This window comes from Sylvia atricapilla, chromosome 7 (assembly GCF_009819655.1).
Source record: "Sylvia atricapilla isolate bSylAtr1 chromosome 7, bSylAtr1.pri, whole genome shotgun sequence".
Lineage (NCBI taxonomy): Eukaryota > Metazoa > Chordata > Aves > Passeriformes > Sylviidae > Sylvia > Sylvia atricapilla.
In genome coordinates, this window is record NC_089146.1 from 29,040,234 (window position 1) to 29,055,682 (window position 15,449).

The 15,449-nt window shown below is 44.7% G+C and overlaps 1 protein-coding gene across 3 annotated transcripts in view; it reads right to left on the reverse strand.

Moving 5' to 3' along the window:
* Positions 1–1,633: 1,633 nt before the first annotated feature.
* HEG1 (heart development protein with EGF like domains 1) overlaps positions 1,634–15,449 on the reverse strand; it is a 51,073-nt gene continuing 37,257 nt past the window's right edge. For all 3 annotated transcript variants that reach the window (XM_066323091.1, XM_066323092.1, XM_066323090.1), the window contains 5 exons: positions 12,081–12,123; positions 11,941–11,978; positions 11,358–11,445; positions 9,772–9,946; positions 1,634–8,226 (listed from right to left, as the gene is read on the reverse strand). In XM_066323091.1, coding sequence (XP_066179188.1) covers positions 8,077–8,226; positions 9,772–9,946; positions 11,358–11,445; positions 11,941–11,978; positions 12,081–12,123 — 494 coding nt within the window. In that variant the 3' untranslated portion in view covers positions 1,634–8,076. The remainder of the gene's footprint in view (positions 8,227–9,771; positions 9,947–11,357; positions 11,446–11,940; positions 11,979–12,080; positions 12,124–15,449) is intronic.

The following is a 15,449-nucleotide window of genomic DNA, read 5'->3' on the forward strand; positions in this document are numbered from 1 at the left end:
GGGAGCAGATGTTCTTTAACTTCTTTTCTGATGGTTTCCAAGAGTTTGAGGGAACATTCTGTGGATGCATTCAGTGGTCTCAGAGGCACTGGCATGCAAATCTGAAGTGGTCAGGGCTGTTAAATCATGTGCTTGTCCATAACCCCAAAGATCTTTTACTTAGTCCCATGGAAATGTTGTGACCCATGGTTTTACACTGTCAATTTCCTAAAAGATACCAACATTGCACAGAAAGTAGAAGAACATGAAACAGTCGTGGTGAGTGATCTCTTACCTTAGAGAGCAGGGTGGGCTGCTCTCTGTGGATGTGTGTCTCTTTTCAGGGCTACTGGGGGAGCCAGATGGTGTGTTCAAACTGGCCACCTAACTTTTCACAGAACAGATGAATCCCTCCTTAGCCCCATCTGATTGCTGTCACAGCTGTACTGCTCTGGAACAACACAGGAAAAAACTGCCCCAAATGAACCTACCTGCCATTGCTCCAGGTGCTCTTCCACATCACACCTCTGCTCAGCAGCCTGAGTTGGACTTGGTGTTCATCTGGATTCAAGGTGCCCTCCTTCTTCTTTTGAGGGACACTCAGCTGGGCATTCTTGACTGACCCTGGTGGTTTTTACTGGGACAGGACTGAACTCAGGGTGGTCAGGTCCAGTCCTTTGCCCTTGCAAACAACCCTGCTGCACCTGCCTCTCCTGAGGTTTTCCTCCCCTTCAACATGCACTCACACGTGTAAACACACAACTTCACCAGTTCCAGCAAAAATTAAACTGAGGAAAAATTAAAATTAGGCTGAGTTGCTTGGTGCAAGCAAGATAAACATATCAGAACACAACTTGTATGTCAGCTGAGCAGAATTTTGTTTGGCACAACCAACAGAACATACCCATCTCCTCTTTGCTTCTCAATTTAGTTATTCAGTCAGGAAGCACCATCAGAAGAACAAAAGCAATTTCTTTTCTATGCAATTTCTTATTTTCAGATTAGATATATAATAATAATTAAAACCACCTAAAAATTGCATGTTTCTTATTACAGGCAAAGCTAAAGAAATAAAAAAGCAAGGACATAATAATATTCATGGTTTTATTGTATCTTTTTTATGGTACTGACTAGAACGCCAGATTTAATAATATTGGATGCAGATATAAAAATAATCCAATCCTTAAAAATTATATTTTGCTACTACAGTACTGTATAATTAGTGAAGGCTGAAAATATGATACAACTTTAAATAATACTGGTTTGGAAAACATCCTCAGAACCCCAGAGACTTGGAAGCAAACATTCAGAGACAGAGAGAAGGAAGTGGAGCAATGTCAAGAATAAAGCAGGTTTGCACTCGGCTTGTAAAGAAGTGCAAATAAACGCTGAAAATTTATCTTTTGAAAGAGAGTTCACAAAAGGTGAGCTTTACTACTGCAACTCTAAAAGCTGCTCAAATAAATCATTATGATTTTACACACCAAGTTTCACCTTCCACTAGGAGAAAGTCCTGTAGAATTTAACGGGTTTAAAGCAAATGACAGAGTTTAACAGAATTTCCTTTAAAAAAGGAAGGAAGAAAGTATTTATCCTGTTGAGCTTTTTTTTTTTTTCTTTAAAGTAAACCCATCCTAGCAGATTTGATTGAAGGGTCCAGTGAATTCTATAGCCTTATTCAAGAGAAGTGATGGGTGTTTATTGTACTCCACAGGACTTTACCATACAAGATTTTGCAGACCTGGGGGCTGCCTCCTGCAGTCATTAACCCAAGTAAGACTCCCAATCTTTCTAGCATTTCATTGAGACACTGAGCAATTTAGCACTTAAATACCACTTTGGAGAAACATCAGGTAACCCCTCTAGGTGTTCCCTCAACAAGGATATTATGTAAGACAGACTAGACACAGAAGAGGTGTCATCCCACAGATGACCTCACAGCACTGAAGCCACACTTCTGAAAAAAATAAGTAAGCACATTCTTTTTTTTTTTTTTTTTTTTTTTTTTTTTTTTTTTTTTTTTTTTTTTCAATTCCAGTACTTCTTACTCTTTTGTGAATTTCTCTCCTGCTTTTCAATTTCAGCACTTCAAGGGAATGAAGAATGAGGTGTTCACTGAAAAGGTCCCAAACTCTTACAAAGCATATAGGACATACCCCTTCTGAAACCAGGAGATCTTGCTTAATTTCTAAAGGCACAGGTAAGAGTGATCTGCAGAGCAGCTGAAACGTGTGACAGCAGGAAGCATCTCTACATCCCTAGATATCACATGATAGGAAACTGGCTGGCTGACCAGTAAAACAGCTACACAAAATGCACATTCATTCTCTTCCCAGGAAGCTGTTTCGTATCTTGAAGCTGTTTTCTTCATTGTCACATAACACGGGTCCTGCTACAGTTATAAGTATGCTTTAAAAAAAATAGGTACAACATGGAAAGGCAGGAACAGTATCACAGAAATAGGCACACAGAGTCAGGTGGTGGAGTAATTCAGGCCTAAAAAAATTTCTTTACAGTTCATGGGAGAGTTATCCCAGTCACTGCAATGGATGCTGGATTACATCCTTTGTGTGGAAAGAGGAAAAAACATTAGTCAGCATAGGAAGAGCATTTAACTAGAATGCATCCCTTCTTGTTAATTTAAGGAGGAGAGCTAAAGATTACTAGTAGAAAAAGAAAATTCCAGCTGGATTTGGAATGGATATAACCCCTGACCAGCATCAGAGACAAGTCCCAGGAAAGCAATTTGGCATATCTGCAGCAGTGCCCAAACCCACTCGGTGCTCACTCAGGTCCCAGCAAACACCTGTACAAGTATTGGCACAAACAATTTCACAATGATAAATACCTCTCTCCAACTGCAATTTATTGCTGTTTTTAAAGCCTTTTACCACTCTCCAGTGTGGAGGGAGATAACTCTCATAAGGCTGTTCACGAGCAGTAACTCAGCACATGACTGTGCCAGTGGGTCTTATGGGAAATGCCACCAGAACAATGAGATTCATTGCCGCTATAAAACCTCACGCTCGCAGTGTAGGGGAAAAGGGCACCAACCTGGCCTGCTTTTTCCACTTACAGTCCAATTCAGTGCTGTGGTGTTTCAACAATATAAAGAAACTACCTGATTTTCCCAGGGCAGCTGGAAGGACTGGCCATGGCAAGCAGCAGAACACAGGAAGACTGTGTGTTCAAGATACCTTTTGAAAGATTCCTCAAATCTGTGTTTTGCTGTCAGTTCACTGGAGCTGCGTCTCCTATGCTGACTGTCAGGGGTATTTTTGTGGGTAAGGTGTTTTGTCAGTATAACTGGCAGAGCACCACAGGAGCAAACACATGCCTCTCACAACTTTTCCTGTCAAGCCACAGAATCAGCATTTTTTTCCTCAAATTTAATTAAAAATACACCCACACAACTGCCCATGGGTCCTTACTGACTGCTCTCCTCACTTTCCACAGCAGCTAGGAACAACAGCAGATTCATGAGCGGTGTTGGTGTAGTTTTTCTTCCTTTCCCCACATCTGGCTGAACCACTTGCATTCTTCATACCAAAATCATGCCACTTCCCTCTTATCCTCTCGGATAGTGGAGAGTGATTCCCCTTGGCAAAAACATCCAATGTGCTCAAAATTTTCAATCTGGGGTAGCTAGAAGTAATCTAAAAGAGAGATGAGAAATAAGCTGCACGTATTTAGACTTCCTACAGGGAATTAGGTTGTGAACTGCAAAGTATCTGATTTTGAAAGTGTGCTTGAGGGCACACAGAGACCCTTCTAATACCCAAGAGGAGTAACAAGCCCCACTCCACTGCCAAAGGGTGCTTTGTGTTTGGCAGACACAGAGAGGGTCCTGGTGGCAGCTTTACCAGAGACAGCCTGCACTGAAACAGGCCACATCCCTGCAGTGGCTGGGCGAGTCGTACTGCTGGGGTGGGGCAGTGACACTTGCAGTGAAATTGCCATCATAAACTGTGACACTACACGGTGCACTGCACCACCCCTTCTGTCCCAGTGCAGCTGGCAGCGGGTGGTGCCTGGCTGAAGACAGAAGCACTGCAGCACAGATTGTAGCTGGGCTGGTGGAGAGCCAGGGGCTGAATCACCCCAGGCTGCCTCTCTGGCACCTTCACAAAAGCTTCCTGGAACACTGTGGGGGGAAAGCACCTGCACTCATCTGGGTGCTGACTCCTCCTGCCTAAACCTCTCCCTTGCCTGCTGGGCAGGGCCTCCTAAGACACCCAGAGAAGGTGTGGCATGCCAGGAGAGACCCTCTTTCTCCTCCTCCTGTGGACTGTGTATTGGCTCCGTGACTCCTTTCTTGCCCAAGCTAAAGAGAAATTCAGGCTGCAATGGATAAAGCCTCATAAGAAATGCCCTAATGTTTACCTCCATTGGCAGAGAGAAAAATTCAGTGCAATAACAGTCTCTGTTTCAGAAAAGCCCAAGTTTTCCTGTCCTCACTCAGAAAATCCTGCTGGATTTACTGAGACTCTTTCTCTCCAGATACAATTTAAGAAGAGTTTGAAGACCGTTAAGATATTAAAACTAATTACTTCCAAACTTTAGTGTGCTCTCTTTACAAATAGTCCTATCTCAATTCCACTCAAATCCCTTGCAATTGGCAATGTGCTGGGAGATATAGGTGAGAAGTGCTGTTCATATACTCTCTGTGCAGAAGGACTGATCAGCAACTGTGAGTTGGTGTGTCAAACTTTGTCCTTTGCACTTGACACGCAGAAGTTCACCTCCTAGTCTCTGAACTCACCAAGCAGTGACATGTCTTTGCCTGTAAGCATGGGCATAAATGCTTTCCCATCCGAGGAAATGCTGGCACCTCATTAAATCATGGGATTCTCGTCATTGCCGGGACACCTCCTTATCACAAGCTGCTTTACTAAAAAGGGACAAAGTCCAGTGCTTTTCTATAGGCTTTGGATTTAAATTTAGCATGAAATGCATCTTCCTGTTTTCTTTTGTAACAAAGACATAACTCTGCTCCATACCAGGGGAAAAGCAGTCCTTTCTGTCCTGGATGAAAACCCTGATCAGCATGGCAGGGAACAGCTAATTCCTGTGCTTTACCTGTTACAGTATTTTGGACACTGTAAGTAGAGCTTTCCTTAAATACAGTTCCTTAGGCAGCTGTGTTTCCCATGAGCATCCATTCCTTTCCCCCTACAGCTGAGATCAGCTGTGTACTACCAGCTGCAAGGCTATTTATGGATCAGACAGGCATGAAGTTGCATGCACTGTCACCAGAAGTTCATGTAAGTGCAAAGGATACTGCCCTAGGTATCCATAAAGCTGTTTCTCTGCAAGCTCACACTGCTGCTTCTACGTAGAAGACAAGAGCAGAGGCGTAAAAGTGACACTGTGTTTGTGTGCTGTGGCTGGTGCACCAAACTGTGCCTTCTCAAGCACATCTGTGGTGCCTTTGCTGCCCTGAAGTTTTGAGAAAACAGAAACAACTATGAGCAGGGAGCAGAAACCTCTAAGCCAAAACAACTAATAATTGCCTGTTGCTTTCTGACTTCCCTCTGGATACCTCTTGCTGACCTTTGATTGGGAACACAACAGCCTTTAAAGTGCTGGGAAAGGATCTGGGAACTCACACTTGCAGGAGGAAAGCAACTACTTCCTGATGGAGGGCTCCTCATCACCCCAGGTTTGCCTCCAGTGAGCAGCCACAAAACACGTGAGCATCCGAACTGCTGCCCTTACTTGGGGTTAGGCACTTTGGGGGAGGCACCCCGAGGTCCTCAGGGCTTCAGTGAGCTGAGCTACCTAGTGAACTTACTTGTAGGCACTGTGTCTTTTAAAGCATGGGGGGGAGAAGGGAATATCAGCTTATGTACACACTACAGATATGGTGGGATAGTGACTAAGGAACTGTGCTATTTGTTATCCTCATACAAGCAGCCACCTTGAATTAAAAGCCCATTCACATCCAAGAGGAGAAACTGCATCTGGACCTTGTATCTAAACAGGGTTTGGATGACTCAGATTACCAGTGCAGTAAAGATAAGGGGTAAATATACTTAATTTTATTTAATTATATTTCCTGCATATGAGTTGGGGCAATCCCAAGCACACATGCAGGCTGTTGGAGAATAGAAAGTAGCCCTGAGGACTTGGGGTGTTGGTTGGCGAGAAGCTCAGCATGACCCAGCAATGTGCTCTCACAGCCCAGAAAGCCAGTTGTGTCCTGGCTGGCACCAGAACCAGTGTGGGGATGGGATTCTCTCCCTCCATCTGCTCTCCTGAGACCACACCTGCACTGCTGTGTGCAGTGGTCCCATAAGAAGAAAGGAGGCCAGAGGAGGCCACAAAGATGGTCAGAAGCTGAAGCACCTCTCCTATGAAGACAGTCTAAGAAAGTTGGGATGCTGAGCCTAGAGAAGAGGAGGCCCCAGGGAGACCTTAGAGCTCCTTCCAGTAACTAAAGGAGGCCTACAGGAAAGCTGGAGAGGGACTTTTCACAAGGGCATGTAGGGATAGGACAAGGGGAAATGATTTTAAAGCAAAGAAGGTAGATTTAGATTAGTTATAAGAAGGGAAATTCTTCACTATGAGAGTGGTGAGGCACTGAAACAGGTTGCCCAGAGAAGTTACTCAACCCTTCAAGTGTTCAGAGCGTGGTTGGATGGGGCTTGGAGCAATCTGGTCTAGTGGAAGGTGTCCCTGCTTATGGCAGAGGAGCTGGAAAAAGATGATCTGTAAGACCCCTTCCAATCCAACCCATTCCAGGGTTCTGTGATTAGTAAGATCTCTTTGAACACTCAATTTAGGTCAGAACACAGCCCACGAGTTTCAATCTAATCTTTGGTGAGAAATGCAGTAACTTGCATTCTTCAGCTTCTGCTAATACGAACGAACACACCTGGGAAAGGAAACTTGCCTGGTCTGAATCACTTGAAACTAGGATGGATGAAAGAAAAACACTTCAACATAAGTGATCTTTGCTATGTTAGGATTGCAAGCATCGTGTTTTTCTCTTCCTTAAATGCAACTGACTGCAGTACGCCCTCTGCTCCAACACACTGAAAGCCTCCACAGCTCCTACAAATTCAAGGTGGATTGTGGAAGTTTGAACATATATCCCACCTTCAGTGCCAAGAATTCGGGTTTCTCTGCCCAGCCAGGCTACAGCATTATTTCTCCTTCACAGATTCCTCATAAAAAGCATTCTGAATTCAAAGCTCATCTTCTTCTTCCCTGTGAGTAATTATTTAACACTCTATTGCTGTGTCTACAGGCTTTTAAATCCTTGTAGGGAAACAGAACCCCTAAGGATCCCATATGGAAGCACTGTGATGGTGTGTAGTGGCATCACTTCTAAACAACATTGGTTGACAAAACAACATCATCACCTATATATACTGAAGATTTTCAAAGCAGCACAGAGGAACAATTGTGCCTTTTTTCCATTAAAATCACAGTGGTGTGACTAACCTTCCTGCACTCCTTGGAGACAATCAACCCATGAATTCAGCCAAAATTGCCAGACACTGAGCTTTGGCAAGGACCCACAAATCTAGAGAACCTTTACCAGTAGGAAGGTGAGGGCCAGAAGGCAAACCAGCTTCCCTGTCGTGCACGAAGCCAACAGCAAGGCAGTGGTCTAAAAGGGAGTGGACAAACTTGCCCAACCAAAAGCAGGTGCACAGTGAATCTTTGCAAGAAGGCAGGCTAGGGAGACAAGCACAGTCAACAGTGAACAAGATCTGTAAACAAGACACTCCCTAGTGGTATTCAATGCAGAGTGCTGGGCACAGTTCATCTGCCTCTACTGATCCATGCTTGCTCACGTAGCGTGAAGAGTGAAGAACGAATAAGGAGTACACATGTTAGCTTCCCTCTGGGTCTTCTAGTGATGTGCTTCTTGAGCCATTCCCTCCTCTTCCTCCTCCTCCTCCTCTCTGATGCTCAGCAACTGTGACCGTCCCTCAGGGCAGCAATGCTCAGCATGAAGTTCAAAGTCCTTCCTGTTAAATGGGAAGAATAAGACTGATATGGCCTGAAAGACCCAGGAGACAGATTGTACCTGGGGATTAATGGCCACACAACTGTGTCAATCTTCCACTCCCTCTCCACTCTCTGCTAAAAATAGTCTCTTCTTCTGGTTTCGTCACTAATGAAGGATGGATTGTATTGTCCAGGGTAGATGCATGAATGTCGAGATCCAGGCAAACCAGTGTAGGGAGGGAAAAGTCCATTTCTTTCCAGTTCAGGATTTCTCAGTCCGGTTGGCTGAAAAAAAAAAAAAAAAAAAGGTCTTATTCTCACACTCAACTCCTCCTTCAGGCACAGCCTTACCACATCTCTTTGCTGTTGGTTCAGTAGTAGAGAGAACAATGTGACCTCTAATGATCTATATAATCTTGAACAATTTTTGCTGTCTTGCCTGAAGGGATTATTATGATGAAATCTAATATCAGCCTCTGGACAATGAACAGACTTGAAGTTTACCTGACTCTGCTAAGTACAGTCTAGGTACACAGTTAATTTTTAATTAGGAAAAAAAAAACCTACTGCTGAGCTCAGGTATTGAAACAACTCTCAAGAATATCATCCCAGAGCCATCCTTAAAGGAGGCAATCCATAAAAATCAAAGTTAGTCTCCTGCTTTGAGTATTATTGGGCAATTGTCTCCCCATTTACCATAGGTACCTCCTCTCCCAATACAGACCCTTGAATTACATGTCAAATATGAAATGATCTGACCTTCCTTTCTCTTCCCTTCTTGTAACTAAGTAAATCTCCTGGGGACACTTGGTGGAGGAACATTGATGTCTAAGACCAAGACTGTACAATCCTTTCACCCAGTGAATAACATGAAGCCTCTTCATTTAATCTGTTATAGAGCAGATTCATGCAAAGCCCTCATCACCTACTGCTTGCTGAAAAGTTTCCCTTTCTAGTTCCCAGCATAATGAGAGTCTTTAAAAAAATCAGGAAATGCATTTTAATTTTCAAATATCTCATTCTTAGTGGAAGCATGAAGGAGGATTATTTGACTCCATGCTGTGCAACCCATTAAATTTGCTTACTGAAAAACTTAAAATATAAGCCAGGAAAATAGCAATGCTCTCTGTTCTCTGCTCTGGAAAGCAAGGAGTCCAGAATGTGTGATCTGGGTGAAATCCTGTGACTTTCTCTCTCATGAGTAACCCACACACACCTTATGTTGCTGAAAATGAGTGATAGATGATACAGCAGCACCACAGCTCTGGATACAGCCATTAGCAGATGGTACCAACCATGACATAACACCTTGTCCTTGTGTCTTTCTGTGCCCTGCACAGCCTATTACTCCTCCTTCCCTCAGAGCTAAAGGGATGCTCCTTATGTACCCTGGAAAGGGAAGGAATGGAGGAGAAGAGGGGTCCTCAGTGACCAGCATCTTCCTATTTTGGGGCAAAGTTCCTCAGACATAGGTTTGAACCTTCCACTTCATCACTGAGAAGGGACAGGAGAAAACTGCTAACAGAGAACTGTAGAAGTTAATCTCAAAACCTTTAACTGTCCTTCTCTACTCTAGGATTAGGATTTTTGGGAATTTTAACCAAGATATTCCTAGACATTTCCTAAGCATTCTTCCTAATGACATCTCTTTGTGATGTTAACCCCAGGCAATAACTAGAGCCCATAGGACTTCTGATGCCTTGCTGCCTGTGGAAGACTTTGCTTTGCCTTTTTATCTTGCAGGAAAGGAATCTGCACTTCCAAAAATAAAGGAATATCTCTTTCCTATATGAGGCACAAAGGGTTAAAAATTAATCTATGGATAGATACCGAGTAATACACATCTGTCATCTGCAACAGGTTCTTGGTGCTTCCATTCTCCTGCATCTCGATGGTCTCTCTGCCCCACTCCTGTGCCCGGGGATTCTTCGGATATTCAGCATAAGGTGACATCTGGAAATCCCCACTCTTGAAAATCAGTTTACTTATGTCATTTTTATTCTTCCTGTTTATAAAAGAATGAGGGAAAGTGAAAACTTACAACTTATCCTGCTATCTTGTATACACTTCTCGCATGATCTCAGGAGAGATCATTGCTTGATGTTACAAATCTTGTCTGGGAATAAAGATCACCTCAGAAGGACTATAGTCCAATATTCTTCTCTGAGGCCAAGTCAGATATTAAATCAGATCATGCAACTCAGTGCTTTATCTGGCGGGACTTGAAATCTCCAAAGTTACGTGGCAATCTCCCTGAGCAACCTGTTCCACTGTATTACTGTTCCCTCGGTGAAAGAATTTCTCCCTAATTCAGTTTGAACCCCTCCTGTTCCAGCTTGTTCCAGCTATGCCCCTTGTCTCTTAAAAAAACGTGTGTGTTCATCTAAGTCAATGAAAATATCATGGAAATTGAGGAAGAAAAAGATCTGGGACCCCCCATGCTATAGCACCTGTAGGCACTATGTTAATTCCTAAGAAGGAAGAGCTGCAAGGAGCTGGAATGAGTGACAGCAAATGTCCCTCCAGGACTATAATGTTGTATGAGTGGACTTTGGTGACTCTTCCAGTTCAAAGCGGAGTATCCTCCAGGAAGTCACCTAAGCCACCCAAGGCCAGGACTCATGAGAACATCAGTCCACCCCTGTGGAGATTCCTGTGGTCACCTCATCTCCTCTAGCTGGGGTTTGCTGGCATCCCCCTGGCTCAAAATATGGGGTAATAGGCACAACCAAAACACTGCCACATCTATATTACTGGCAAATCCAGTTGCCAGCTTTATCAGAGAGCTTTGAAATCCTAGATTTGGGGACTGGAATGGTGGGGAAAAGGTGTTACTGCAAGGCATCCCCTTTTCAGATTACATAAATCACAGAACAGCTTCCTAGGCAAGCACATCCTGTCCAAAACCACCTGCTGGGAACGAGGTGTGTATGTGTGTGAGTGTGTGTGTAAGGGAGAGACACACAGAGTGAGAGCACATGCAGGATTGTCCATAAAGGTAGATAGAAATCCTCTTAAATACACTCAAACACCACTTGAGCAATGGCAAGTAACCTCTCCTGCTGCCTAAACTGCTCCTTTCTACTTAGCCTGCACTTTTGGAGTCTGCTTCCTGGCTTCAGAACCTTACAGTTCTGCATGGGAAGGACTCCTCTGCCTCTCCATCCTTAGAGGACATGATTCCCAGGTGTGCCTTCAAGAGACACCCTGTCCATTGTTTAGCCTGGCTGATGGGGAAAATGAAAGCACAATGTGATACTTCAGTACTTCCAATTAACCCAGTTGCTTAGCTTATGTTTTCACCTATGTTTTGGTCCTTAGCTCTCCTATGTTTTAGTCCTGAAGAGTTCCCAGGTGGAGCTCTGGGTGTGGTGCCATGCACAGGGAGGACAGCCTGGCTGAGCAGCGGTACCTACCGGCAGCAGGTGACAATCAGTGCTATGCCCATGATGAGCAGCAGTCCCCCTCCTGCAGCCGCAATCACCACCGTGATGAGCTGATAGGCTACAGACAGGAGAGACACAGGCTGAGAAACAGCAGTGTGGTTTCAAACCCCAGCGTCACATACCCACAGTCCCCATCCAAAGGGATTAGCTGTTTAATTCTCACCTTCCCCCCACCCCCCATAAGGAATACAGCCTCAAGTGAAACAGAAACAAGTTCTTGTCTCCATAAGAAATTGATTCCATTCACTGATATACCAGAGTAACTCAAATGGATTCACCTTCAAATACCTTGCTTCAAGAGTGCCACTCTATGTGCTATCCTGACAGACTATATAGGGAAATCTCCTTTCCTTAGGAGGACATTAAGTCAACTTCGTCAAAGTCGATGAAATAACTTTCAAGAGAAAGTTATTCAAAATGAAGCAACAAAAAAGCACTGAAAAAAGTAGCGTGTATCTATTGCATTTTAGACACAGTCACTTGCAATTATTTGTTTCAAATCTCCTACTCCTGACACTGTAGAAAAATAAAAGAAATGAAGTTTGGTACTCACGGTTTCCACAGTTGAATCCACCCAAGCCAAAGGGGCAGCTGGGAACAGAGAACAACAGGGAGTTTCAGCAGCTCAGTTGTGCCAACAGCTCACCAGAGCAAGGATGGCGGGGTAGGAGGAGGGCAGAACAGTCACCATACCTCACACAGGTCTCGTTTTCCAGCTTATATCCATCTTCACAGGCTAAAACCAGAGAGAAGGGCCGTGAGCACCGCGCAGTGGAGCCGGGAGGGATTTCCCAGCGCCGCTTCCCGCGGCAGCCTCGCCTCCAGCAGCCCGGGGCCGGAGCGCGGAGTGCGGCAGGGACGGGACACACTCATGGGGGCCTGGGTGGCCTCTGGGGTGGGGAAAACGTCTGAAATTCACCTTAAATTCATCGCTTAAATTCACCTCTCGCTGGCTTGGATGGAGCCATGTCGGGGCTTCCAAGCAGAGCCAGTTTGGAGCCTGGCACAGGGAGGGCTGCTGGCAATGTCATTCCCAGCAGAGCTGCTTCTTGCCCAAATGAAAACTCACTGCACACTTACATAGCATCGTAAAAAAATCTGCTAGTGCCTCCAGTTTTCATTTTGAAAGCCCATTTAAGCGATGCTACTTTAGCATTGGTGCATGTTGTTAGATCATTTCTAAATGTTAGTAGTGCAACAAGACTTTAATGCAAACAGTCAGAGTAACCCAAAATGGTATGCTAATGTTTTTGTGGGTTTTTTTCTCATGTCATCTTCTTTTCGGATCTTTCAAATTTGCAGCTAAATCAAAATTTGAGATATCTTATTTTACTATACAATAGAAATTGAATTTATTAGGTCTAAATAACCCAGAAAACTATATGCAAAATGGTGAAAAACTGGAACCATCACTTCAAAATACAATCATTTCCTTGCTTATGGACAGCTATCCTAAATTATCTAAGGAAATTACACTACCCTTCTGATGAACAGCAAAGGGGATGACACATTGGACACACAGCTGTAAGGCTCAAATTACAGGTAAGATCACTGCTTTTCTCAGCAATAGTCCCACCAGAGCTCTGGCAGACCTGCTGCCTTTCACAGAGGCAGTGAAGGTGGTCACTCAAAGGCCTGGGCAGCAGTGACACAGACAGAGTCACTGTGGGCAGAGGGACAAGCCAGGGCTAGCACAGGCAGCAGCCCTTGGGGGTCTGCAGACATCACCCATGGGTGTGGAAAGCCCCTGCAGCACCTTCCACAGGGGATTGTTTCAATGAAAACAATAATGCTCATTCATTTTTCCCCCTCTCAAACATTATTTGCTTAAAACTGTCACAAAATTTCCCTAAATTTAATTCCAGTTTCAAATCAAATAGTTGGACCGGAGCTACATTTTAGAGAAACACCCTAGAATGATTTTAATATTTTCAGTGACAGACAATCTACCACAGCACTGGCTCAGAAGCTCACAAAGTTAATTTTCCTCAGCCATTAAAAACATTCACCTTCTTTCTGGTCTGAATTACCCCAGTGTCAGATTCCGGACTTTGGATGTTTACTTATTACATTGGAAAAGGTTATATGATCAGATTTCTCCTTCTCATCACCAAATCACTCCTTTATCTTTAATAAAGCCAAGGCTCCTGAGATCCTTGAGTCTCCCTAATTATTGCAGCTTTTCTCAGAGCACTCACAGGTTCTCTTTGACCCTTTTGATTTCTGCTGCCCAGAAATAGATGTTGCAAGCCTGGGGATAACAAAATTTCACATCTTCTGCCTACTTTACATCCTCAGGATGTGTGGACGTGGAAGAGTGCTGCACTCACATCACTTCTGTGGCTGTAGACACGGACTGCTGTAGCAACTGGCCCCAATGATGGCGGGGGGGCTGATGTCCACAGTATCTGGTCTTGCACACCTTTCTTTGCCCTATATAACCCCACTACTCCTTTACTACCTCCCTCATTCCATTTATTTTTCCAGAGCTGGGGATGAGGAAGGTGAAGCTCATTACACAGCCCCCCCTGCTGCATCACACTGTGATGGTTTTTCTACTAGATACAATTTTCTCCCTCTAAGATGACTTTTTTGAAGTAAAGGAAGAGACCAGAGGTAACAATGAAAGAGTTAAGTTTGTTCAGTTAACAAACAGCCAGGGCAAGGATAGCAAATCCCCAAGGATCCTTGCCTGCCTCACTTATCTCACTGGGGCATTAGCAAAAGGAGACTGGATGGGTAGCTCCTTTCACCTGCTAACAAAAGCAGACTGAAAACATTATGGAGTGAACATTCTACCGAAGTGAGCCACAGGACTGGCCACTCACAAAACATGCAGTGGGACAGAGGGAGGCATCACCTCACAGCTCACTGGAGCTGCCTTCTCTGATAAGCACAGCAGCCCTGCATATCCCAGCCCCTGTATATCCCTGTATATCCCTGTATATCCCTGTATATCCCTGTATATCCCTGTATATCCCTGTATATCCAGCCCAGCACCTGCATGTTGGGAAGGCCTGCAGGGGCAGGCAGACAGGGGCTGGAGCCCACCCTAAGCTCAGCCCTAGCCCAGTAATAATGTGTGTGGCACACACACCTTGAGCAGTTTCCCAGCTGTGCCATGGGCAGGAGCAGCCCTGGGGCGCCGCTGGCACGCAGCTCTCAGGTCAGGAGGATATAGGAGAAGAAAAGAGGAAAAGCAAGATCCTGAATATGCATTTTTCTGTCTTAAAATCTTGGAGTTTATGTATTTTCCTCTTCTCCCTGTGTCTTTTCCTGCCACTCTGCTTTCTCCTTTGGCATCTTTCCTGCTCCTTTGAACACGTTCCCGGGAGAGCTCTCACTGTCACACTTAGTTGGGCAAGATTCCAAACACAAGCAAGGGACAGAGGAAGGGCCTAAGTGTCAGGGGCCAAGCAAAGCTAAAGAGTTGTGCTCTTCAACCTAAGATTCCTTTGCCTTTGCCTTCCCAAAAGACACTCAGGGGTCTCTTTGGAAACCTGCTTTGCTGCTCCTTGCTTCACTCTGTACTGGTAAAAATAGCATGCCCTTGAAAAGCTGGCACATCGGGTTTGTTACTGAAATAGCCCTGAAGATACTGAGAAGGTTGAAAATCAGCAGCAACCCACAGACACTGAACAGCACAGCAAAAGGCACCCAGGCCAACATCTTGGAACTCCTGTGGCTCAGAGGCCCAACCCTTCCTTGGCCCATGGCATGCTTTCCCAAGCGTGTCCCTGAGGACAGATGCTACCAAGGAGGACAGAACAAATCCTGTGGGGCAGCCAATTCTCCCAGCCTTCCCACGGGGGAGACCGGACAGGGCAGCACAATAGCCACTTCCCTCTTTGCAAATACTATAATTGGACCTACTACACCACATTTTCACAACCCACAATGAGGGTCGGATGCTCACGAGACCTCGGTTCCTGTTTAGGCACTAAAAGGGCAGGGATTTTCAAAGAGGCTGGTATATTGTATGCTATATTTATCAGCAAAATGGCCCTAAATATCAAAAGGGGGCCATAGCTTGGCTTTTGGAGAAGCCTTTAAAATTCCAAC